Below are 24,316 nucleotides of genomic sequence, written 5' to 3'. Positions count from 1 at the left end.
AGACCCGTGAGATCATGACCTGAGCTGAAGTCGGATGCTTAACCAACTGAGCCACCGAGGTGCCCCCAAAATATTTTTTAAAAAGATAATAAATATGGTTGTGACAAATCAAGGTGAGGACAGAAAAGTTTTGTTACTGAAATTATGTTGTCAGAATAAGAAATCTGTGCTTTGTGAATTAATTCAGATCTAAACTTTTGTTAATTCTTTTCCCCTTTGATTTCCTAAATTCATTTTTGGCCAGTCTTGGATCAATAGAGAAAAGAAATCATATTTAGGCCAGGAGAACTCAGTAAGTGACAGAGGGTAGAAGAGTGTAGACAGCAAGATGGGAGTTGCTCATGTCAAGCAGGGGTCTGTGTCAAGCAATAACACAAACAGTAAAGGGTATTGCAGCTACAAGATATTGCCAGGACAAGCAACAACTGACACCCCAAAACTGTTAACAAGCAGAAGCAGAGGAGGTCTGCAGGGCCCAAGACCCATTAAATTCCTTTAAAAGGGGGGAGGGGTTTGCAACAAACTGTCCTGCTCTTCAGACATGACCCCCCTGGTCTGACCACTTAAAGAAGGCAGTCGCCGAAGGCCCTGGCCAATTGATACCTGAACAAAAATGAGCCCCTTCACTGCTTGAACATAAGTAGGTGCCAAGAGCTGACCTGAACTGGACCAAGGCCTTATCTCAACTGTATGCCCACTGTATGTATGTGTTGGGATCGTTTCCTCCTCTTGTTTGTTGTGTGCCTTTGTCATGCTCTGCTCTGTGTGCTGTGAAAGAAACCAAGTTAATCACATGGTGAAATGTCATTGAGTTTTGAATTCTGAATCTGCTTTATAACTATGATTAGCTTTGCTTTATGATTGAATCAAGCTGACACTGTGGAAAGACGTAACTCACGTGTGCGCCTTCATAGCATGCTCTTGACAAAATGGCAACATCGGAGGCTGGGGAACATGGAGTAAAATCTGATTGGAGATGGTTGCAATCTCTGCCAGGGATTTTCTATCATAAGCTCTTTAAATGTAGATAGATGATACATAGATAGATAGATAGATAGATAGATAGATATTTTTTCTTTTCTCAACACACAACCGACGTAAGTGGGTTTTGTGACTTGGGAGGTATGGTTCTCCTACCACAATACATGATCTGCTTGTGAGGAATGTGTGTCAGGTCAGATGACACAGTATGCAGGAAGTGGTCATTAATCCTGAGTCCATATCATTTACAGGCAGTAATGCTTAGATTTAGGTTTGGTATTCCTTGAATAAATTAAGCTCAAAGGGGGAAAACATGAAGTTTTTGAACTGCTTTTCATTCTCTTGAGCTAAACAAAATACTTCATCAGACATTAATGACACCACAAATAGATAAAATTCAAGCTCTCTAAAGTAATTTATTGTTCTCAGGGGGGGCAATGTCTACTTAGTCTTTGACCTAAACAAGATTCTTGTCTATTTAAGACCATGACCTTACATTTCTATTTTATATCTCTGAGGTTTATTTTTTAAGGTGATTTAATACTTTGATCCACTGAACTAACCAAAGCTAATCTTACCTTTCAATCATTGGAAAAAAGGATTGGACTCTATTTTGAAAGACAGCCTAAATTTTTCTCATATGAAGACACTTGTAATTTTTTTCTCTGAGGCACTCATTCTTCAGCCATCAGTAAGAATCTAAAAACCTGTTCCATTGCATTTTAGTTATTACATGAATTACTTTGTATTAAAGTTGAAAAAAAATTTTTTTAGTACCTTTTTTTTTTCCTAAGTTTATTTTTGAGAGACACAGGGAGCACACAAGCAGGGGGAGGGGCAGAGAGAGAGGGAAACTGAGAATCCCAAGCAGGCTCCATGCTGTCGGCACAGAGCCGAACTCGGGGCTTGACCCCGTGAACCGGAAGATCATGACCTGAGATGAAATCAAGGGGCAGATGCTTAACCAAATGAGCCACCCAGGTGCCCTGAAAATCCTTTTTAAAGAAACTTTAATGTTATAATCATGTATCACTTATCACATACAATTTGCATTGGCATTTTTCAGTTTCTGAGACTAGTGACACATTCATTTTTAAACAACAGAACTTAAAAAAATTATATTTTATGAATCAATTATATGAATAATATGGCTTTAAGTTTATTTATTTTGAGAGAGAGACAGCGAGCATGAGCACAAACAGGGGACGGGCAGAGAGAGAGAATCCCAAGCAGGCTTCACACTGTCAGCACAGAGCACAGCGCAAGGCTTGAACTCACGAACCATGAGATCGTGACCTGAGCTGAAACCAACAGTCAGATGCTTAACTGACTGAGCCACCCAGGCGCCCCTAGTTTTTTACCTTAGGTAAACTCCATACCACACGTGGGGCTTGAATTCTCAACCCTGAGACCAAGAGTTGCAGGCTGTACTGACTGAGTCAGCCAAGTGCCCCAACATTTATCATTTAAAAAACAAGTCATCACCTGTAAAACTGAGGAAGAGAATAATGTATCACGATTTATTTGGGTAACTACTTTAACTTCATGTATTTTATTTCTCTGCATATACACTGAAAAAAACACAAGATGATGGCTATTAAACATATTTATTATCACTTTAGATTTTTTTCATACACACTTATGTACATATTGAAATTATAAAAACTACTATCACCTGATGGTAGTAGAGACCGCTTATTTGAAAATATTAACTTGGTACATATCAAAATGCATCATCCTCAACTACACCAATGAACTGCAAAATGCCTGATGTAAAAAAGATAAAGTAATTTATCATAACTTATAGTCTTATAAAGCGTTGCTAGCACAAAGATACCGGATTTATTTTACAATGAACATTTATTTTTGATAGTTTCAAGGCTAGTATGCTATGTAGGACATTTTCCAGAAGACTAAAGAGATGCTTCAAGTAAAAACTAAGAAACGTATAAAAAACAACTATCAGAAAGGTTTAAAAAAAAAAAGTATTAGGTAATCATTCTTTTTAAAAAAAGACTTTTAATATCAATTTCTTCTATCCAAACAAACTGACACAACTCAGGTATTTTTATTTTTTTATTTACTTATTTTTTTTTTTGACTCAGGTATTTTTTTCCTCAAAAATTTCCAAGATAGTAGCTTTCGGATTATTTACTTTCAGATGAAGTAAATCTTATGAGGACTCACCACCAACCACTAGTTTTTTCAGGCGTAAGTTTATTCTTCTTACCACCCTGTGCTTAGAAGTAGGCAGTCCTTGGGGCGCCTGGGTGGCTCAGTCGGTTAAGCGGCCGACTTCAGCTCAGGTCATGATCTCGCGGTCCGTGAGTTCAAGCCCCACGTCGGGCTCTGTGCTGACAGCTCAGAGCCTGGAGCCTGTTTCAGATTCTGTGTCTCCCTCTCTCTGACCCTCCCCCGTTCATGCTCTGTCTCTCTCCGTCTCAAAAATAAATAAACGTTAAAAAAAAAAAAAAAAAAAGAAAAAAAAACAAGTAGGCAGTCCTCAAGAAATGTTCACTGAACTCAACTGCTGAAATTATAACAGTTAAAATATCAACATAACATATCAACAAATAAATAGGCCTTTGGAAGACTGGGAAATCAAAACACTTTCAGTTTATACACTTTCATAAACACATGAAAATGCTCTAGTTTATGCTAAATGCCCCAGCCCTTTTGAGTGCTATACAAAGAAGCAATTAAAAGGATAAATTTCCTTAGTTCATAAAATATGAAAAGCAGTCCAAAAAGAGACAAGCTAAGTATTAGCTATACTCAGTCCTATTATATGGTATATAGCAACTTAGTAATTAACAGTACCACGTAATTGTTTTATTCACATTCTGTAGTCAGGCCTGCTTTTAAAGTTAAGTCACTGAAAACATTTTCAGTCTGTAATTAAATTTAAATCATCAAATTGGCTTCTACATTTTAAAGTCTGTTAATTTAACAAAGATAGCTAAAAGTTAATATTGGAGAAAAAGACTTTCATTTCAGGATACAAGCAATGAAAGATCATTAAAAAGGCACAGAATAGGGGTGCCTGGGTGGCTTAGTTGGTTAAGCATCCGACTTCGGCTCAGGTCATGATCTCACGGTCTGTGAGTTTCCTCAAAAACAAGACACAAAGTTATAAATTTTAAAAAGTCCTATTCATTTGTTAACCTCCTAAAACCAAGCAATCCTCTTTTATGTATAAAGAGCTCAATATAACCCTTCCTTATCTAAAAGTGACACTGTTCGCCTGTAACCTAGTGCTTCCTTGTTTATCTTCCAAAATCTCTGGAGATTTAATGCATCCTGTGAGAACCAACCAACCATGGTAATTTAAGCCAAGTACAAACGTTTATGAAAATTCAGCACTGTTACTTAGGAAACGTGCCACTGAAGTAGGAGGGTATAGAAAGAGCTTAGTTCCAAAAGGAAAATCTATGTTATGAAGGAAGCAATCTCCTAAATTCAAATGGCATAATGAATACTGGTGATAACTGGTTCCTCTGGAATGAGATTCTGACTTCGGCGTTTATGTATGTATTTATTTATACTTTTTAGTGTAATGTGGCTCAATTAACTCACTGGTATATAAAAAACAGAAAGGGATTTAAAGAATCTGAATTATACTAAATACTATTAAAGTAAAATAATATAAAATGTCAAGGTAAGATCTAGGACTAAAAAAAAAAAAAAAAAAACCAGAAACACCAGGGGCACCTGGGTGGCTCAGTCAGTTAAGCATCCAACACTTGATTTCGGCTCAGGTCATGAACTCACGGTTCATGGGTTTGAGCCCCATGTCAGGCTCTGTGCTGTCACAGAGCCTGCTTGGGATTCTCTCTCTCTCTCAAAATAAATAAACTTTATAAACAACAACAACAACAAACACCATCCTTCTGGATAGACTCTAGAGAATCAGTTCTCAACCTCTTCTGATGTGATAAATCCATGACATGTTCCAATGAATAAATCCGTATTCTGATCAGAGTTTTCAAAAATTGGAAGGAATATACAGTATTACACTCAGATGGGACACAAATCTCAGTGGCACATCAGCATTAGTTCCACACTGTGGCTTATGGCAGATAGTGCTGGTGCAGACTATACCTTCACCCCAGCTGCAACACCACACCTCGTTCTCGTTCTCCCATGTGAGAATACTTATCAGAGCGCAAGTGAATCAGTAACAATGGAATCGCTAACCTGAAATTTTCTCTAATTTGTTTTTAAAAAGTAAATCAATCACAAACAAAACACAAAATACTTTGTATGAATAACAATGAACTTGTGACACTTCACAAAAAACAAGAGAATATTAGTGTGTTGGGTTACCTGTTAACAATCACTATTCTAGAAAGTTATCGTGGCTTTAGAAGATAAAACTGTGCTCCTTAGAGTACAAGGCTTATAAAAGGAATTTAAAACCTGTAGTTGGGAAATTTATTAAGTTGATAATGAGGAAACTAATTCCATCCATATAAACCGGTGATCTTGGATATACCCAAGTCTCAGCCTGAAGCCTCTGCTGATCCGTCTCTCGTCTGTTAATAGTCAGCGCTATTTGCAGTTACAAATAATCAGACAAAGCATGTTGTGAAGATCCAGTTCTAAAAGCTGATGTGAAGAGCTGGAAGGCTAGCTTGCATAGAGGAGTCTTAAGGCACTGGGGTAGCTGTATCTCAGAGCGAAGTAAATGCTAAAAGAAACAAACTTCTGAAGTTCCAGAACTCCAAACGAAGACAAACTGCCCATGCATTACAGTGGTCAGCGCCAGGGCACTGCCATCTAAACCCTTTTCTCCATGTTTTCAATTCAAAGGCTGGAAGTTTTATCTTAGGAGAAGATTTGATGATATGATGGAAGTCAAAGACAAACATTCTATTTTACTGTTATATAGGACAAAGACTGGCAAACTTTTTAAAGTAAAGGGCCATTTTGTCACAATGGAACTGGAGAGTGTTTTGCTAAGTGAAATAAGTCACACAGAGAAAGACAGATACCATATGTTTTCACTCTTACGTGGATCCTGAGAAACTTAACAGAAGACCATGGGGGAGGGGAAGGAAAAAAAAAAAAGAGGTTAGAGTGGGAGAGAGCCAAAGCATAAGAGACTCTTAAAAACTGAGAACAAACTGAGGGCTGATGGGGGGTGGGAGGGTGGGTGATGGGTATTGAGGAGGGCACCTTTTGGGATGAGCACTGGGTGTTGTATGGAAACCAATTTGACAATAAACTTCATATATTGAAAAAAAAAAAATAAGTAAAATAAAGGGCCAGGTAGTAAATATTTTAAGTTTTAGAGGTCACATGATCTGGTCTTGGTCTCTGATGCTTTTTTTTCCCCTATGATCCCTTAAAAATGTAAGGATTGGGGTGCCTGAGTGGCTCAGGTGGTTGAGCGTCCAACTTCGGCTCAGGTCATGATCTCATGGCTCGTGAGTTCAAGCCCCGCGTCAGGCTCTGTGCTGACAGCTCAGAACCAGGGGCTTGCTTCAGATTCTATGTCCCTCTCTCGCTCTCCCCATCCCCCACTGGTGCTCTGTCTCTCTCCCTCTCAAGAATAAACAAATATTAAAAAAAAAAAAAAAAAAAAGGTAAGGATTACTTTTAGCATGCTGGCCATATACAATCAGGTGCTTACCAAATGAGGCCATAGCTTGTAGTCCCTTGATATAGAAGAAAAGCAATTCTCAACTACTAACTGTCCCCAAAATTACACCTGTCTTTTTTTTCAATTTTAAATAATCTCAGATCGAACAGGAACTTAGAGGTTCAAAGGACTGTAGGGATAAGTGATCTAACTTTCCAACTGGGGACCTCAAGGCTCCTGGCCCTGAGTGACTTGCTTGTGGCAGAAGAGGCCAAACGCTTACTTTTCTCTTTCCCCTTATGTTTTTGGAATACACTCAACTATGAGGAGTTCCTTTAAAACAAAGTACACTAGAGGTTTACTATATTCACAGCTTAAAGGATTTGTTTTACCGGGTACTTTTTTCACATTCTTTTACCATGTTCAAGAAACTCACACTAAGAACCAAGAAAAACTTAGAATACTTTTAAATTAATATTGAGAGAGCATGGGGCCTAAGAAGGCTTAGAATTCTGTCCCTTAAACTCAGTAAACTGGACAGGCTGACTTCTGAGCAGAAGTCTGAATAGGGCTGCTGGGTAGAGGTGACCAGTTACATGACACTGACACTCAAAGCAAATGGACATTGCTCCTTTCTCAGTAAGTCCCTCTAGAATATGCTACCAAGCAAACACTTCACAGGAAAAGTCTAACCCTATCTGTCTATATGTTTTCCTAATACAGAAATACAGAATTAGGAATAGCACTTTAATGCCACTTCTCAGAGTTAATTATGTAAAAAAAAAAAAATATATTCATTTTCCTTCAAATGGTAAAACTGAAGCTTATTCTTTGTACTGAACTTCTAGTTGTTTCCCACAGCATTTCTGATTAAAATCCTGCTTTTACTATCAACAGTAACTGAAAAGATTCTCTAAGTCAACATAGATATAATCAGATGTTCTAAATGAACTTTTCCTAAATTTAGAACCTGAATTTTATACTATTCACAATTATTTTACCATCCTATACCAAAAAAAAAAGAAAGAAAGAAAGAAAGAAAGAAAGAGAAAAAAATCTTTCATGGATCAATTCTAAATATAAAGTTTGAAATCCCCTGATCTTTTAAAATATAGCTCCACAACATATGAATTTATAAAATATTATCACTGATAAGCCATGGATCATCCAGATTAAGAAATGCCATCGCAAAAGAAATGGAAAAAGAAAAAGAAATGCCATTACAGGGGTGCCCAGCTAGCTCAGTCAGAGGAGCATGCAACTCTTAATCTTGTGGCTTTGTGAGTTTGAGCCCCATGTTGGATGTAGAGATTACTTAAAATCTTAAAAAAAAAGAAAAGAAAAGAAAAGAAATGAAATGCCATTACATATCAGCTCAAACTCAACAACCACATGAGATCAAGAGTTGAACACTCCTCCGAATGAGCCAGCCAGGCGCCCCTGAAATTTTTCATTTTAGATATGAGGTAATGTGTTTTCTCTGCATCATGGATCATGGCCTCCCTTTTCAGGTAAGAGGAATTTGAGTCCCTTAAGACTAAAAATTAAGCATGCCCTCCTCCATTATTAAAAAAGATTCAAGAAAAAAATCAGTACTTCTTAATGATCCATAAGTGGCTCCTAGGTCTTCCTTTTATTCTACTGTATTTAAAAATTCTTCTTCTTGAAGTTGCAATTTAAAGTCCTCCTTGATTTTCTCCAGCAACTCTGGTTTAAAAATAACATCCAACGCAGTCATTGCCAGAGCTTTGGCCGTACGCAAAGTGTAGAACTGAGCTTCTTGTGACCCTAAAACGTGGAGAAAATAAATGAAGAAACCTCCCTATTTATGATAAACTTATACATTGGTTTTCAGATTAGCTCTCGATATCTAAACCGCCTCTTGAAATGCCCACCACAATACAGTATTTTCTGAGGTAAAGTTAGCTAATGAAAAAACATGGAGCTATTACCACAAAAAGAGAACATATGCCCACACATTCACTTCTAATAACACATACCTGCAGCTTCAGTATATTGTTCTGTATGATTCAAGGCATTAGATCCAATGTAAAAATATGGATGAATCCCAGGAACCACAAAAGTAACATTTCCAAAATCAGTAGATCCTTAGAAAAGTAAGACAATCCATGGGTTTCTAATTGTTAGTCCAATAGATGCCAGACCATACTTATCCAATCTCTATAGCACCAGACATGATTTGCCACTCCTTTCCTTCTAGAAATTCTCTACTCCTTTGGCTTCCATGACTTGACTTCTCCTGATTGTCTGGCCTTTTCTCTGGTCACTATCTGTCTCCTCTAAATTGCTTCCTTTACCTGTCTCCTAAGTGCTGGCAATCACCAGCACACCAAATACTCCTGTGTTTTCAATTACTTTTCAGATATTGCCAACTCCTACATCTCCAACCTAGGCATCATTTGGGGGTTCCACAGGCTACTGAAAAGTTCCCCTTAGAAATCCTATATGCACATCAAACTTAACATACTAATAATATATACCAACATAGCATACTCCAACCTGCTTTCTCTTGAACTCCTTATCTCAGTAAATGACATCAACACCCCATTTCTATGGCCAAGTCCTTTTGAGTCCACTTCATCAGCATTTATTGTTATATTTTAGGAGATACATCTCTAACATGGAAACATATTAGAAATGATCCTTTTAAAAAGGAAAAACTCTAAAATAGTCCCCAATATAATTATTTAAATTCTAAGTTGTTTACTAAACAACTAGTAGTAAACAACCATAATAATTACTCCTCAGCAACTGGCATGCCTCCTTATAACTACTTGCTAGCCTGCTTACTGAGGACTGACAATGAATTAAAATTCTATTTCTCCTTTAAGTAGCTTACTTTAAAATTAGAACTAAGCGAGTTTAAACACTAGAAGTATTTAGAATACAAAGGAAATAGTACGCTATTTCTAAAAACAAATCTGCTCATTTAACACTTTACATTCACTGAAGAGTTCTTTAGTTTCGTTCCCCTAACCATTAAGTTTGTGAAAAATATTGTTAAGAGCAATACCTCCCTACCTCCAAAGCTGTCGAACAAAACCCTCTAACCAAAGATGGTATTTTCCTTCCTCAAACAGTGCAATATAGTATATATGAAAGAACCTGATTACCTGAAGGGCCATTCAACTTTGCATCTTCTGAAATAAATTCTATTCCCAGTTTTTTTCCATTTTCAATATAAGCTTTCCATAGGCTCTTATTGGGAAGAACATTGTAATAATCATGTGCTCCACCTTTAATTTCTACCTAAAAAAAATCGTAAGACAAATTCTGAAATAAAAAACTCAAATTCACTATCTAATTTTCAAATCAGCAAGAGGTTTAAGAGGGTACACTTTCCCTTACAAATATAAATTCTCTTAAATATTTTACCTTAAAAAAATCGGTAATAAGACTTCCCTCAGGCCCTATCCCCTTCATGTTACATATGCACCAAACAACATGATGTCACCTCACTCTCCCAGCCAGTAAGTCTCAACTTCGGTAACTTATATAGGGTGTGGGGGAAGCCCAGGAATCTCCATTTTAACCAGGACCCCCAAATAATTCTGATGCAGGTGGTCCAAAGAGCAGACACTGAGGAACACTGCTCTAGACTGCAGCCTCTTAAAGAAAAAAATTAAGCTTTACTCATATTCAAAATATAAGCCAACATTGACACCAATAACTGGTCCAAAAGATATAAAGGTACCTAGGAGAGACAGGTTTATGATGAAGAAGGGTTGGCTACGGTCCTCATTTATTATTTATTTATTTTTAAAAGTAATCTCTACACCCAATGTGGGGCTCAAACTCACAACCCTGAGATCAAGAGTTGCATGCTCTACCGACTGAGCCACCAGGAACCCCATGTCCTCATTTATTAACTTCAGCGTTTCAGTGTGTCAAGAATTATAAGCAGTTTATAGGTACACAGTTAAGAGGATTTATAGATTTAGTTTTGATTAAATCAAAATGGATTAGTTCCACAAACTAAAGGCAATAGCCATAACATTAGTAAAAGTCAATTATAAAATGGCAGGGCTGACATTTTTTCTACTCTTAGCAACATCTAAGCTAGAAATAATGACAACCGGGGCACCTAGGTGACTCAGTTGGTTGAGTCTGACTCAAAATAAAAAAAGAGAAAGAAAGAAGAAAGAAAGAAAGAAAGAAAGAAAGAAAGAAAGAAAGAAAGAAACATACTTATAATATATAATAGTCATTCATGTATTACAAGTCAGCCAAAATATAAAAAGTTATTAAGAGACTATTTAAAATATAGATTAGGGGCGCCTGGGTGGCTCAGTCGGTTGAGCAGCCGACTTCGGCTCAGGTCATGATCTCGCGGTCTGTGAGTTCGAGCCCCGCGTCGGGCTCTGTGCTGACAGCTCAGAGCCTGGAGCCTGTTTCGGATTCTGTGTCTCCCTCTCTCTGACCCTCCCCTGTTCATGCTCTGTCTCTCCCTGTCTCAAAAACAAATAAAAGGTTAAAAAAAAAATTAAAAAAAATAAAATAAAATATAGATTAAAATCCAGTAACAATGAACCTTATCCTAAGGGAATATTATGCCTTGAGATTCAGAGTTAACGGTAATAGTTCATGTGTTTATTCTATCAATATTTATATTTATAATTATAAATAAGGGATAAAGGATTGGCTCTGTAGCTCAGGGGTTAGAACACTGGTCTCATAAATAAGGGACAAAGGATTAATTTTTTACTCTCTGGACACTTACCATATATGCTGAGAATCACTAGTACTGTGAGACACTATTACTATGTGAACAAATCATACATCTGAGAGCAGAAACAAATAAGTTGTAAGTATGAGGTCTAGGCCCTAACTCTTAACAAATATTCTCTCATTTAATTTTCACAAGAACATAAAGATAAAGTATATTATTATCTCCCTTTTTCAAGAGAAAATGGAGTCCCAAAGTTATTAAATGGTGTTTTCTAAAGTTACAAAATCAGTAGGCTGAGAGGCACAGACCCAGATTCTATCTCTCCCACTAGACTACAACCTCTGCCCAGGAAAAGATCGATGTAATTCTGAAACTTCTCGTTCTGCTGTATACCCTACGTGACTGGCACAGAAACGTCACTGACTTTATGGTTTAAATGAACAACACTTCTTCACTAACTTCTGCATCTATTTTAACTTTCATTCCAGCAAGCCATAAGTATTTATATCGTTACTGCACATATCTAATAATTTCACCCGAAACAGCTTTTGCTGATTTTGCCATAAAGTTCCCTTTATAGGAACTATACTGAGCAATTCTGAAAACACAACTGCCAATAAGGAAGGCTATATCTTGCAAAAAGGCAGGGAACTCAGCATTATCAAGAATTATTCTAATTACAGTGCAATAAAATGACTATAGTCCTTTCTATGTGGGCACTGAGTAAAACAAATATGACTTAAAGACTTTCACATCACCCATTCACTCAACTGATCTTACATACTCTAAACATTGCCAAATGAAAAAGGGGCAAGTTAGGTTCTAATCTAATTTAATAATACTCTAACTTAACTCCAGCCCATATAGATATACCTCTGATTATAACTTATATTAACTCTTAAAAGTTCTTACTGTACACCCAGTAGCCAAAGCTGCAGCTCTGAAGCAATCTTCTGCCTTTTTGGTCAAAACTGGAAGTTCTTTCATTGAGGGTGCACGGAAGTAATAGATTAATTCAGAATAAGACGGAATGATATTGGGTTTTACACCACCACTTTTTATTATGCCTACAAAAAGAACCAAATTACTGAAATTGAGCTTGGAGACCATTTCTTTAAGTTTAAATACACCCATAGAATTTTCAATATGTACATGAAGAAAAACAATTTCAATTTATTAGCTTCACAGATATACCAATCAATGATTTTTGATGTGCTGTACAAAATTTTTTTCTTTTTTTTTTTTTTTTTTGTACAAAAGTTTCTATACATAGGGTAATGCTTTCTGGCTAAGAGATAAAAAATTGTCTATCCATACTTAATTCTAAGGAATTTAACGATGTTGAGAAATTATGTTGCATGATTATAAAGAAACTGTTAGAAACTTTTATAACAATCTTAAGACTTCTGAAAGAGTTTATTTCAGTAGGCTTAATAAAGTAGTAATAGTTGTACGTTTTGATAAACTTTTGACTTAAAAGAAAAAAAATGGCACAAGGTTCTATAATTATCCTCGTATTTCCAGATTCCTATGAATATTTTCAATGGTATTTAGCTCTGGGAACATAATTTTTATACCAGCAAGAAACCGATGCAGGTCGAAGATCACTAAGTGCTATTAACTGTCAAAACAAATACATTTATTTGGAACTACACTGAGAGGAAAGATTTATCCATTCAAAATAATAACTGAAATAGATACACAAAATCTAAATTTATTTGATCTGCTTTAAAAATTATTAATTATTTTTACATATTTCTCTTAGAAAAACTAAGGTAGGACATTGGTGAAAGTGCAATTACAAACTAATTTAAGCCTATAACAAAATCAGGTAAAAAATAGATATTAAAGTATAACAGTTTCCCAAATCATAATAAAATAACTAAATAATAAATTCATACCTTTAAGATCATACTTTATTACTGTAGTTACATTAAGGTGATACACATAATTTAAAAAGATGTTACTCATTTTATCAGCACTAGAGAAAATAAAACCAGTAACCATAACTTTTTTAAATTGAGAAAATGATTTGTTACCATTAAAAAACAGTGAGGATAACTGGAAAACCAAGATCCAACTTTCAAATACCCACAGAAAACATGTACATCCTTACATAAAACATTATCTCTAATACTCAAAATGACCATTCCATTTATACATAAATACTTTTTTAACTGTTTTCTTAGCCAACACATACAAACATCCTAGTATCCTGTCACATGAATTTTGGAAACTGTTTAAAAAGTTTGGAATATTCATATAAAGTATATAAAATGTTTACAATTTTTAAAAATCAAATGTTAATTACATGGCACTGAAATATATTAAGCACCATCCATTACACAACATACTTGACATTCATACCATGAACTCTCCAGGTTGGTTTCATTTGCTGTCTCAACACAGACAGATTGTTGTAGGCGAGAACGGCAGCATCTAATGCATTTACTCCTTCCCAGGGATATGCAGCAGCATGAGATGCTTTTCCATAGTATTTCACAATCACACTAGGAAACAAAACATCATTTGGAATTACTCTTTTCAAAGTCACTAAAGAAAATCCAGGTACCGTAATTAGAATTACCCAACAAGTGTTCAGAATTAAGTCACACTGCTGGAATTTTTATTTGCAAATCGTTTGTAGAAATAACACAGCAATTTATATACCTTAGTTGTAGTTTACTATTATGTAATACAGTGACTGACACAAAGAAAGCATTCCAAAAAAGAGAAAAGAGAGAGAGAGAGAGAGAGAGAGAGAGAGAGAGAGAATTTTGTTCAACCAACCCCCAATAGAAATTTAATTTGTACACAACTCAATTCAAACAAATATGCAATTCTGTACTAGGCACTGGAATTACAAAAAGAGGGCTCCTGTCTCCTTCTACACTGCATCGTAATAACTCTATATAAAAGGTCTGCGAAACAGATAATTCTATCTTAAGTGCGGGAGGGCAGGTGAAGGAAAACAGAAATAGGTGACAATCTGAAATGAATTAAGACAACCTCTGAATACCAGATTACACTCACAATATCCTAAGATATTCTAGCATTAAGTCAGTTGTTCCTGACCAACATTTTATTAGTGTTCCAAAACACCTGCATCACTAATATCTCAAAATTTTATCAGTTATGTTACTGCACTTCCAAATAGTTCTCATACCAATTTAACTACTCAGATACAATAAAAAATAAGGGTTAAAGAAAGGATTGCATATTAAATAGTTATTTATAAAGATGACTTGTATAGGCAACACTTTTTAAGCCTAAGTAATAGTACCCACATTTAAATTACCAAAAAGCTATTCTAGACTTAGTTTTTTTTTAACAAACTAGATTCAAGAATCCTTGGCATGCTCATATTCCTTGATGAATTCAAAACATTCTGCTGGCAAAATAAAAACAAGTTAAAAGCATCCAAATATATTTTTAAGATTTTGGGATATTTGTTAGTTCTTGATATATATCTTATCACCATCACCTTGAAACTGGAATTTTAACAAAACTGGTGATAAATATAAAATGGAAGAGGATGACCTTTATGAAAATGGCTCTAGCACCATTTCTTTCAGGGTTCAAATCTAAGTATAATTACCATACAACAAACTATAGGAAAATAAGTGTTAATGGTTATTTTTTTCAGCATTAGTATTTTTAGTGTATTTTAAAACATTTTAGAGAGCATATTTTATTTTTTATTTATTTTACTAATTTAAATTCATGTTAATTAACATACAGTGTAGTATTAGTTTCAGGAGCAGAATTTAGTGATTTATCACTTACATACAACACCCAGTACTCATCACAAGTGCCCTCCTTAAGGCCCATCACCCATTTAGCCCATCCCCCCTCCAGTAGTCCTCAGTTTGTTCTCTGTATTTAAGAGTCTCTCATGGTTTGTCTCCCTCTGAGAGTAAAGTATATTGCATGGGGTGCCTGGGTGGCTCAGTCGGTTGAGCGTCCGACTTCGACTCAGGTCATGATCTCGTGATCTGTGAGTTCGAGCCCTGCGTTGGGCTCTGTGCTGACAGCTCAGAGCCTGGAGCCTGTTTCAGATTCTATGCCTCCCTCTTCCTCTGACCCTCCCCTGTTCATGCTCGCTCTCTCTCTCTCTCTGTCTCAAAAATAAATAAATGCTAAAAAAAAAAGTAAAGTATATTGCAATACAGGCCTATCTCAAGAAGCAAGAAAGGTCCCAAATACACAATCTAACCTCACACCTAAAGGCGCTAGAAAAGGAACAGCAAATAAAACACAAAGCCAGCAGAAGGAGGGAAATAAGAAAGATTAGAGCAGAAATAAACAATATAGAAGCAAACAAACAAACAAACCAACCAGTAGAACAGATCAATGAAACTAAGAGCTGGTTCTTTGAAAGAATAAATAAAACTGATAAACTCCTGGCCAGCTTTATCATAAAAGAAAAAGGAAAGGACCCAAATAAATAAAATCACAAATGAAAGAGGAGAGATCACAATCAACACCACAAAAATACAATTATAAGAAATACTATGAAAAATTATATGCCAACAAACTGGGCAATCTGGAAGAAATGGACGAATTCCTAGAAACTCACACACTACCAAAACTGAAACAGGAAGAAATGGGAAATTTGAACAGGCCCATAACCAGCAAAGAAATTGAATCAGTTATCAAAAATCTCCCAACAAACAAGAATGCTGGCCCAGATGGCTTCCCAGGGGAATTCTACCAGACATTTAAAGAAAAGTTAACACCTATTCTTCTCAAAATGTTCCAAAAAACAGAAATGGAAGGAAAGTTTCCAAACTCATTCTATGAAGACAGCATTACCTTGATTCCAAAACCAAAGATCCCCCTAAGAAGAATTATAGGCCAACATCCCTGATGAACCCAGATGCAAAAATTCTCAACAAGATCTAGCAAACCAAATTCAACAGTACATTAAAACAATTATTTATCATGATCAAGTGGGATTTATTCCTGAGCTGCAGGGCCTGTTCAATATTTGCAAATCAATCAACGTGATATACCACATTAATAAAAGAAAGAATAAGAACCATATGATCCTCTCAATAGATGCAAAAAAAAAAAAGCATTTGACAAAATACAGCATCCTTTCTTGATAAAAACCCTCAAGAAAGGGATAGAGTGAACATATCTTGACACCATAAAGGCCATATAAGAAAGACCCACAGCTAATATCAACCTCAATGGGGAAAAACTGAAAGCTTTCCCCCTAAGGTCAGGAACATGACAGGATGTCCACTCTCACTACTGTTATTCGACACAGTACTGGAAGTCCTAGCCTCAGCAATCAGACAACAAAAAGAAATAAAAGGCATCCAAATTGGCAAAGAAGTCAAACTTTCACTCTTCACAGATGACATGATCCTCTATGTGGAAAACCCGAAAGACTCCACCAAAAAACTGCTAGAACGGATACATGAATTCAGCAAAGTTGCAGGATATAAAATCAACATACAGAAACCGGTTGCATTTCTGTATGTCAATAATGAAGCAGCATGAAGAGAAATCAAGGAATGAATCCCATCTACAATTCTACAAAAAAACATAACATACCTAAGAATAAACCTAACCAAAGAGGTAAAAGATCTGTATGCTGAAAAACTATAGAAAGCTTATGAAAGAAATTGAAGAAGACACAAAGAAATGGAAAAGACAACATTCTATGCCCATGGACTTGAAGAACAAGAACAAATGTTGTTAAAATGTTGATACTACCCAAAGCAATCTGCACGCGCAATGCAATCCCTATTAAAATAACACCAGCATTCTTCACAGAGCTAGAACAATCCTAAAATTTGTATAGAACCAGAATAGACCCTGAATAGCCAAAGTAATGTTGAAAAAGAAAATCAAAGCTGGAGGCATCACAATTCCGGACTTCAAGCTGTTTTACACAAAGCTGTAATCATCAAGACAGTATGGTACTGGCATGAAAACAGGCACATAATCAATGGAACAGAATAGAAAACCCAGATATGGATCCACAAACGTATGACCAACTAATTTCTGACAAAGTAAGCAAGAATATCCAATGAGAAAAAGACAGTTTCTTTAGCAAATGGTGCTGGGAAAACTGGACAGTGACATGCAGAAGAATGAACCTGGACCACTTTCTTACACCATTCACAAAAATAAACTCAAAATCGATGAAAGACCCACATGTAAGATGGGAAACCATCAAACTCCTCGAGGAGAAAACATGCAACAACTTCTTTGACCCTGGCCGCAGCAACTTCTTACTTGACAGGTCTCTGGAGGCAAGGAAAACAAAAGCAAAAATGAACTATTGGGACTTCATCAAGATAAAGCCTTCTGCACAGCGAAGGAAACAATCAACAAAACTGAAAGGCAATGGACAAAATGGGAGAAGACATTTGCAAATGACATATCAGATAAAGGGTTAGTATCCAAAATCTGTTAAAAAAGCTTATCAAACTCAACACCCAAAAAATAAATAATCCAGTGAAGAAATAGGCAAAATACAGGAATAGACACTTTTCCTAAGAAGACATCCAGATACTAAAAGACACCTGAAAAGATACTCTACATCACTCATCATCAAGGAAATACAAATCAAAACCACAATGAGATACTACTTTGCACCTGTCAGAATGGCTAGGAAACAACACACATTGGCGAGAATGCAAAAAAAGGGGAACACTTTTGCATCATTGGTGGGAATGCAAACTGTACAGCCACTCTGAAGAACGTATGGGGGTTCCTCAAAAAATTAAAAATAGGGGCTCCTGGGTGGCTCAGTTAAGCATCTAACTTCTGTTCAGGTCATGATCTCATGGTTTGTGAGTTCAAGCCCCTCATCGGGCTCTGTGCTGACACCTCAGAGCCTGAAGCCTGCGTCAGATTCGGTGTCTCCTCTCCCTGCCCCTCCCCCACTCGTGCTCTGTATCTCTCAAAAATAAATAAAACATTAAACAATTTTTTTTGAATTAAAAATAGAACTACCCTATGGCCCAGCAACTGCACTATTAGGTGTTTACCCAAATGATACAAAATGATGATTCAAAGCACCCCAATGTTTACAGCAATGCTATCAACAACAGGCAAAGTATGGAATATTACTTGGCAATCAAAAAGAATAAAACCTTGCCATTTGCAACAACGTGAATAGAACTAGAATGTATTATGCTAAGCGAAATAAGTCAGTCAAAGACAAATATATGATTTCACTCATGTGGAATTTAAGAAACAAAACAGATGGACATAGGAAAAGGAAAGGAAAAATAAGACAAAAAGCGTATTTTAAACAAACTGATGGGGGGGTGCCTGGGTGGCTCAGTCCACTGAGTATCCATGATCTCACAGTTAGTGGGATTGAGTCCTGCTTCAGGCTCTGTGCTGAGTGTGGAGCCTGCTTGGGATTATTCTCTCTCTCTGCCCCTACCCTGCACATGCACCCACTGGTACTCCCTCTCTCTCTGTCTCTCAAAATAAAGAAATAAACTTAAAAAAATCAAAAGGAAGAGCCAGACCAACAATATATTTAGCAGAATATTTAAGGGGGAAAAAAGAATCCTCCCTTAAAATTCAATTTATATATGTACCTATTTAGGTTTATAACTATGCTCAAAAAGTCCTGGAAGGGGGCGCCTGGGTGGCTCAGTCGGTTAAGCGTCCGACTTCAGCTCAGGTCACGATCTCGCGGTCCGTGATTTCCAGCCCCGCGTCGGGCTCTGGGCTGATGGCTCGGAGCCTGGAGCTTGTTTCAGATTCTGTGTCTCCCTCTCTCTGACCCTCCCCTGTTCAAGCTCTGTCTCTCTGTCTCAAAAATAAATAAAACGTTAAAAAAAAAAAAAAAAAAAAGTCCTGGAAGGATATATGCCTCTCAAGAAGGGACACGATGCAGGAAAGGTGGTCAATATGAACATAGTGTTTTATCTTAGTTATTGTTGGAGATTTTTAGGATGAAAAGATCATAATATTTTCAAAAATTAGTTTGTATTCTTGTTCCCTTTTCCATCTTAACAGATGGCCAATGAAAACTCTAAGAAGCCAGAGACTAAGAAAAGGCCTGAGGCCAACTGGGCTGATGGATCAAGGCCAAGAAGCCCAACTCGAAGTCCTAGAAGGCTAATGGGCTGGTAAGCCTACAGCTGCAGGCCTCTTCTAGCCAGAGGCCTTGGCAGAGACTTCTAACCTCTAAGATGCTCTGCAGGTGTTCCAGTATGCACTACCCCCAAAACCAAAGTTGAAAGATTCTTCCTGCTGCCACAGCATCAACTCTTGGTGATAAGAAGGAAGATTAAAATGGTCATCCTGTGAAAACAAGGTCTCGGGTGATTCTGAGCTGGAAGATTCGTGAGTACCACCTAGAAGCGCAGCTGCAATGGTTTTATCACTCCCTAGCTCCCACAGAGGAGAACATGTGGTTTTCCCGAAGCAGATCAACAGTGGCTCCTGGAGACTGGCCCAGTGACTGGCCCATTAACTACTGTGACTGAAACTTCTGGTGTGCAAACTTCAATCCACTTCAGCGATCCAAAAAAGTGAGCTCTTCCACATACAGGAAAATAAATAAAATGTTTTGGCACCGGACAAATCAGAAGAGTACAGATGCAAATTCCACTAAAATCCACAGCTAGTTTCTGTCTTTTCTCTCAGAAATATAATTTACCCTCTTTGCAAAGAACTCAAATTACAAGAAGTAAACTAGAGAAGTGTGTTTTCTTCCAAGTCTAATAAAGCTGCCTCTTTTTTTTTTTTAATGTTTATTTTTGAGAGAGAGAGAGACAGAGCATGAGCAGGAGAAGGACAAAGAGTGAGAGAGGGAGCCATAGATTCTGAAGCAGGCTCTGGGCTGTCAGCACAGAGCCTGACATGGGGCTCGAACCCACGAGCTGTGAGATCATGACCTGAACCGAAGTCGGATGCTCAATCGACTGAGCCACCCAGGCGCCCCTAATAAAGCTGCCTCTTACAAATCTATTCAGTTGCAAAGACAACCCATGTCAAAGGATAGATGTTTTCTAGAAACCTAATTGCTCTCAGATAGTTCAGAATAGAATACAAGCGTCAACATATTCTGTTTGCTAGTCTTAATGCTTTTTAGGCACTATTTTTTTAGTGTTTATTTATTTTGAGAGAGAGTGTGCACATACACAGGGGAGGGGCAGAGAGAATCCCAAGCAGGGTCCACACTCAGCATGGAGCCTGATGCGGAGCTCAGTGTCACGACCATGAGATCATGACCTGAGCCAAAATCAAGAGTCAGGACACTTAACCGACTCAGCCACCCAGGTGCCCCGTGCACTAGGTTAATAGTCCAATTACAAACACCATCTCAAATAGAAGAGGCTTACCAAATGTTATTCAATGGAAATCAAGTAAGGCATCACATCATCATTTTTCAACTTACTTTTTCAATATATAAGTACCGGGTTTTAGTCTCCAGTTAGGACACAGAAATATCTTAATAGTCTTTTCCACTAAGGAGCTTATTCCAACTTGATTACTCACTCATGTTCAGCCACATCAGGTAAATAAGCAGCATTCTCTTGGGATGGGTGGGCCATAAAAACAACATCAAGATTTTTAAAAGCCCCTGCTTCAATTAAATCAATTTTGCCACCACCATCTTCTTCTGCAGGCGTTCCCAGGACAACTACCTAGAAGGATATACCTGTGTCAGAGCAAAACAACAACAACAAAATCCTCGCAGGAAAATATCAAACAGGTTCCCTTGCATAGGTATTCACAACCTACATTAAAGTCCTTGAACTATGGAGAGAGGTGTTGTTCTCTGACACTTAAATAATGCAGTGGGCATAAATCTACGGTGCTAAGTTAACTACACATTTAAATTTACATTATTATACCAATTTGGCACAAAGTATGCACTAAAGCTACACCAGGAAACTTTTCCTAATTTTATAACTCAATTTTATATAACTAAAGGCAAAGATGAAAAAAGATAAATACTATATACTGAATTAATTCCTCAAAATTCTTTAGGACTTATCTCTTTTTTTTTTTTTTTAATTTTTTTTTTTAATTTTTTTTTTTTTTCAACGTTTTTTATTTATTTTTGGGACAGAGAGAGACAGAGTATGAACGGGGGAGGGTCAGAGAGAGAGGGAGACACAGAATCGGAAACAGGCTCCAGGCTCCGAGCCATCAGCCCAGAGCCTGACGCGGGGCTCGAACTCACGGACCGCGAGATCGTGACCTGGCTGAAGTCGGAGGCTTAACCGACTGCGCCACCCAGGCGCCCCAGGACTTATCTCTTAAAGCTTCTTCTTGACTAAGTCTTTTAGTAATGTATATAATTATTCATAAACACTTTACTGGTTAGGAACATTCCAGTTGCTTATTAGTTATCCCCACAACAACCCTGTGAGGTAGGTGAGCAGTATATGTCATCATTTCAGGGATGTCAGGGATGGTGGTTTTGAGGCATGGAGTGAAGTGTTTTGTCCCAGGACACACTGCAAGTCTCCAGGCAGAGCACGGATTAGATGTTCTGATCCTCAGACCTGAACTCTTGATTCCTTCCTGAGCTAACTCATTAAAATATCTTAACTCATTAAACCTTTATAAAGAACATTAAATAAACCTTAACACCACAGTTAGAAAGAGCCGACTATTACACAAACTTACTAATTCGATTCCACCAGTTCAACCAGGCAGATTTACTGGTCACCAAACACCTAATTAAACAAAAGAGAACTTTACAGAATAAACATTTTACTTTGATATTTAAGCTTAACTTCTTCAAACAATGTTTAAAAGCAAAGAAAAATTATAAACAACTAATACACTTTCAAGATCATATACAGGAATACAATGAAACAAATTGGAAAAAGTCTTGGCTTGTTAAGGGAATCAACATAAATTCCATTTTAAGAGAGGACTGATAACCTTGCTAAAACTGTGCATTACCATTCAAAGGTGTACATTTCCCAAAGTCGAGCCTTCTTTGGAAGTTACAAAGCACTCGAACTCATAATTGAACCTGCTTTCTACTCTGAACCCTTGACTCCTTAAATTTGATGACTTCAAGTTAAATCTTGCTGACGTCTCTGAATCTTTCATAAATCTGGTTAAAATTAAATCTCTCCCGTGTTTCATGCAATAGCAAAGGACCCGCCCCCCCCAACAAAAACCTACCCAGATCCAAAAAACAAGCCGCCAGAAGCAGAAAAGAGAAGGCAGCTAAAGAGAAAAAGCTACAAAAGATGGAACTGTTAAGATAAAAGAGAAAAGTTACTGACATTGGAAAAAAAAAAATGGGCTATAGAATATGAAAATAAAACATCAGCCTTGCTCTTATTAAGCCAAATGTTGATGATTGAATTAGCTCGCAGAATGAAGAATACCATCTGAAAAAACACAGTAACACGAGATTAAACTTGCCCTACAACAAGCATAAATGACATTTCCCCACTTAAAGGAGAAATTTCTTAATATCATGAAATAAATATTAAAACTTAAGGATGAACTCATCTATGTAGTATTCACTTCTCCAATTTTTGAGGGAAGATTTGGTAGTTGCAATGACTGAAAAATTCCTATCCAAATACCAACGATTCGAATCACAACAGCTCCTAGGACTGCCACAAACAAAAGAGGTTTTGGAGCCTAATAAAGAGGGGCTGGAGGTTTCCCTACAATAACTACTTCTTCCAGAGATTGCACAACCTCGTCAGCAAATCGCAGTTAATTCTGTTACCAAAAATAAATCACAACGAAAACCAGGCTTGGTCCTAAGTTCTTTCCTTAGGGCCAGTCTACTCAATCGTTTACAACTACAGAAGAGGAAACAAAAATCTGCAAAAAGTCGCTGGGTCGGCACCTCAAGCACTACTGACTTTGATCCAGGAGTTCTGCCTTCTGGCAAAAGCGAGGCCGGGACTCCGAGGGGGCAGGTGCGCACGGGAAGCGCCGGGTCCCGCCGTCCCCGGGTACGACCCGGTCTGGGCAGGCGATGAAAATCCCGCGCCAGGACCCCACCTCACCTTCACCGGCGGAGGCGGCCCGGGGAGCCCTTCCAGGGCCCCCTTCACGCCCAGCGCGGCCGCCGCCCCGACCTCGGCAATCAGGTTGTGGCCGCAGGCGTGCCCGATGCCGGGCAGCGCGTCGTATTCGCAGAGGAAGCCCAGCTGCAGCGGGCGCCGCGCCGCACGGACCCCCAGCGGCTCCCACTCTGCGCGGAAGGCCGTGGCCAGCTGGTAGTGTGGCTGCACTGCCCAAGAGGCAGCCGGAGGCTCGCGCTCGAAGAAGCGCGTCAGCACGCCGTGGGCCCGGTGCTCCTCGTAGGCCAGCTCGGGCTCGCTCCAGATCGCGCGGCTCAGGGCCCCCAGGCGCTCGGCCGCCTCGTCAATGCGCTCCGCGGCGCGCAGCTTCAGCAGCTCCAGCTGGGAGACGCCGCTGCAAGCGCCCCCCTCCAAGGGCCGCTCCTCTCCCGGTCTCATCGCGCCTGCAGCCGGTGACCCGCAAACACTCCGCTCGACTGCCCGCTCGGTAGCTGCCTTTTAACTGCACACCCGCTCCAGTGCCCGCGCCCGGCGTCCGCTAGAAGCCGGGAGGGGCCCACAGCGCAGCTCCGCTGCTCCCGGGGGGAACAGTCCCAGGGCCCCGCCTCCAGCGCCTCGCCGGGTACAAGGTTCCCACCTCATTTGGCTGGCAAGTTCTCCGCCCCGGGCCGGGAGCGCTGGGAAGAGAGGTGTTCTGGGACTCTCGCTTTCATCTCCTTGACTGTGCTTAAGACTGAATTGTTTTCAACTCATTATTACTTTTCTGTTGTTGCTTGTTTCCCACAGCAGCAGAATGAGAACGGCTTTATTGGTTAGTTGGCATCAGAGAGAGACCAAGTGGAACACAGTCCTTGAAAAACGCCACTCCCCTTTCTAAAATAGCAATTTAAAGTTATACAAGGTTTTTAGTTCCTAAAACTAGATGTCAATGTAAATGCTATACAAAGAACACTGGTCTATAGATTCTATACTCTTAAAGTGTTCAGTACTGCCCTCACTTTCTTCTTGAGGTTGCTGTATTATCTAAAAGCTGCAACTATTCTGTATAGTTTTCTCATA

The 24,316-nt window shown here is 38.3% G+C and overlaps 1 protein-coding gene across 1 annotated transcript; it reads right to left on the bottom strand.

Annotated features, from left to right (window-relative positions):
- Positions 1–8,179: 8,179 nt before the first annotated feature.
- Positions 8,180–23,948, bottom strand: PM20D2 (peptidase M20 domain containing 2). Its single transcript, XM_078447132.2, has 7 exons — positions 23,240–23,948; positions 20,742–20,890; positions 13,623–13,765; positions 12,168–12,322; positions 9,700–9,835; positions 8,566–8,673; positions 8,180–8,353 (listed from the first exon to the last, which is right to left on the bottom strand). The coding sequence occupies exons 1-7, from the start codon at positions 23,693–23,695 to the stop codon at positions 8,199–8,201; spliced, it is 1,302 nt and encodes a 433-aa protein (XP_078303258.1). The 5' UTR covers positions 23,696–23,948; the 3' UTR covers positions 8,180–8,198.
- Positions 23,949–24,316: the final 368 nt, after the last annotated feature.

This window comes from Panthera onca, chromosome B2 (genome assembly GCF_046562875.1).
Source record: "Panthera onca isolate mPanOnc1 chromosome B2, mPanOnc1 haplotype 2, whole genome shotgun sequence".
NCBI lineage: Eukaryota > Metazoa > Chordata > Mammalia > Carnivora > Felidae > Panthera > Panthera onca.
This window is presented reverse-complemented; position numbering and strand designations above follow the sequence as displayed.

What these genes read in the sequence shown, in the direction of transcription:
- PM20D2 (XM_078447132.2), bottom strand. Translation starts at nt 23,695, where the DNA reads ATGAGACCGGGAGAGGAGCGGCCCTTGGAGGGGGGCGCTTGCAGCGGC. An exon ending in CCTGATGTGGCTGAACATGA is followed by an intron (nt 13,766 to 20,741) that starts GTGAGTAATCAA and finishes TTTGTTTCCTAG; the next exon opens with TGTGATTGTGAAATACTATG. An exon ending in CTTTGGCTACTGGGTGTACA is followed by an intron (nt 9,836 to 12,167) that starts GTAAGAACTTTT and finishes GATTTTTTTTAG; the next exon opens with GTAGAAATTAAAGGTGGAGC.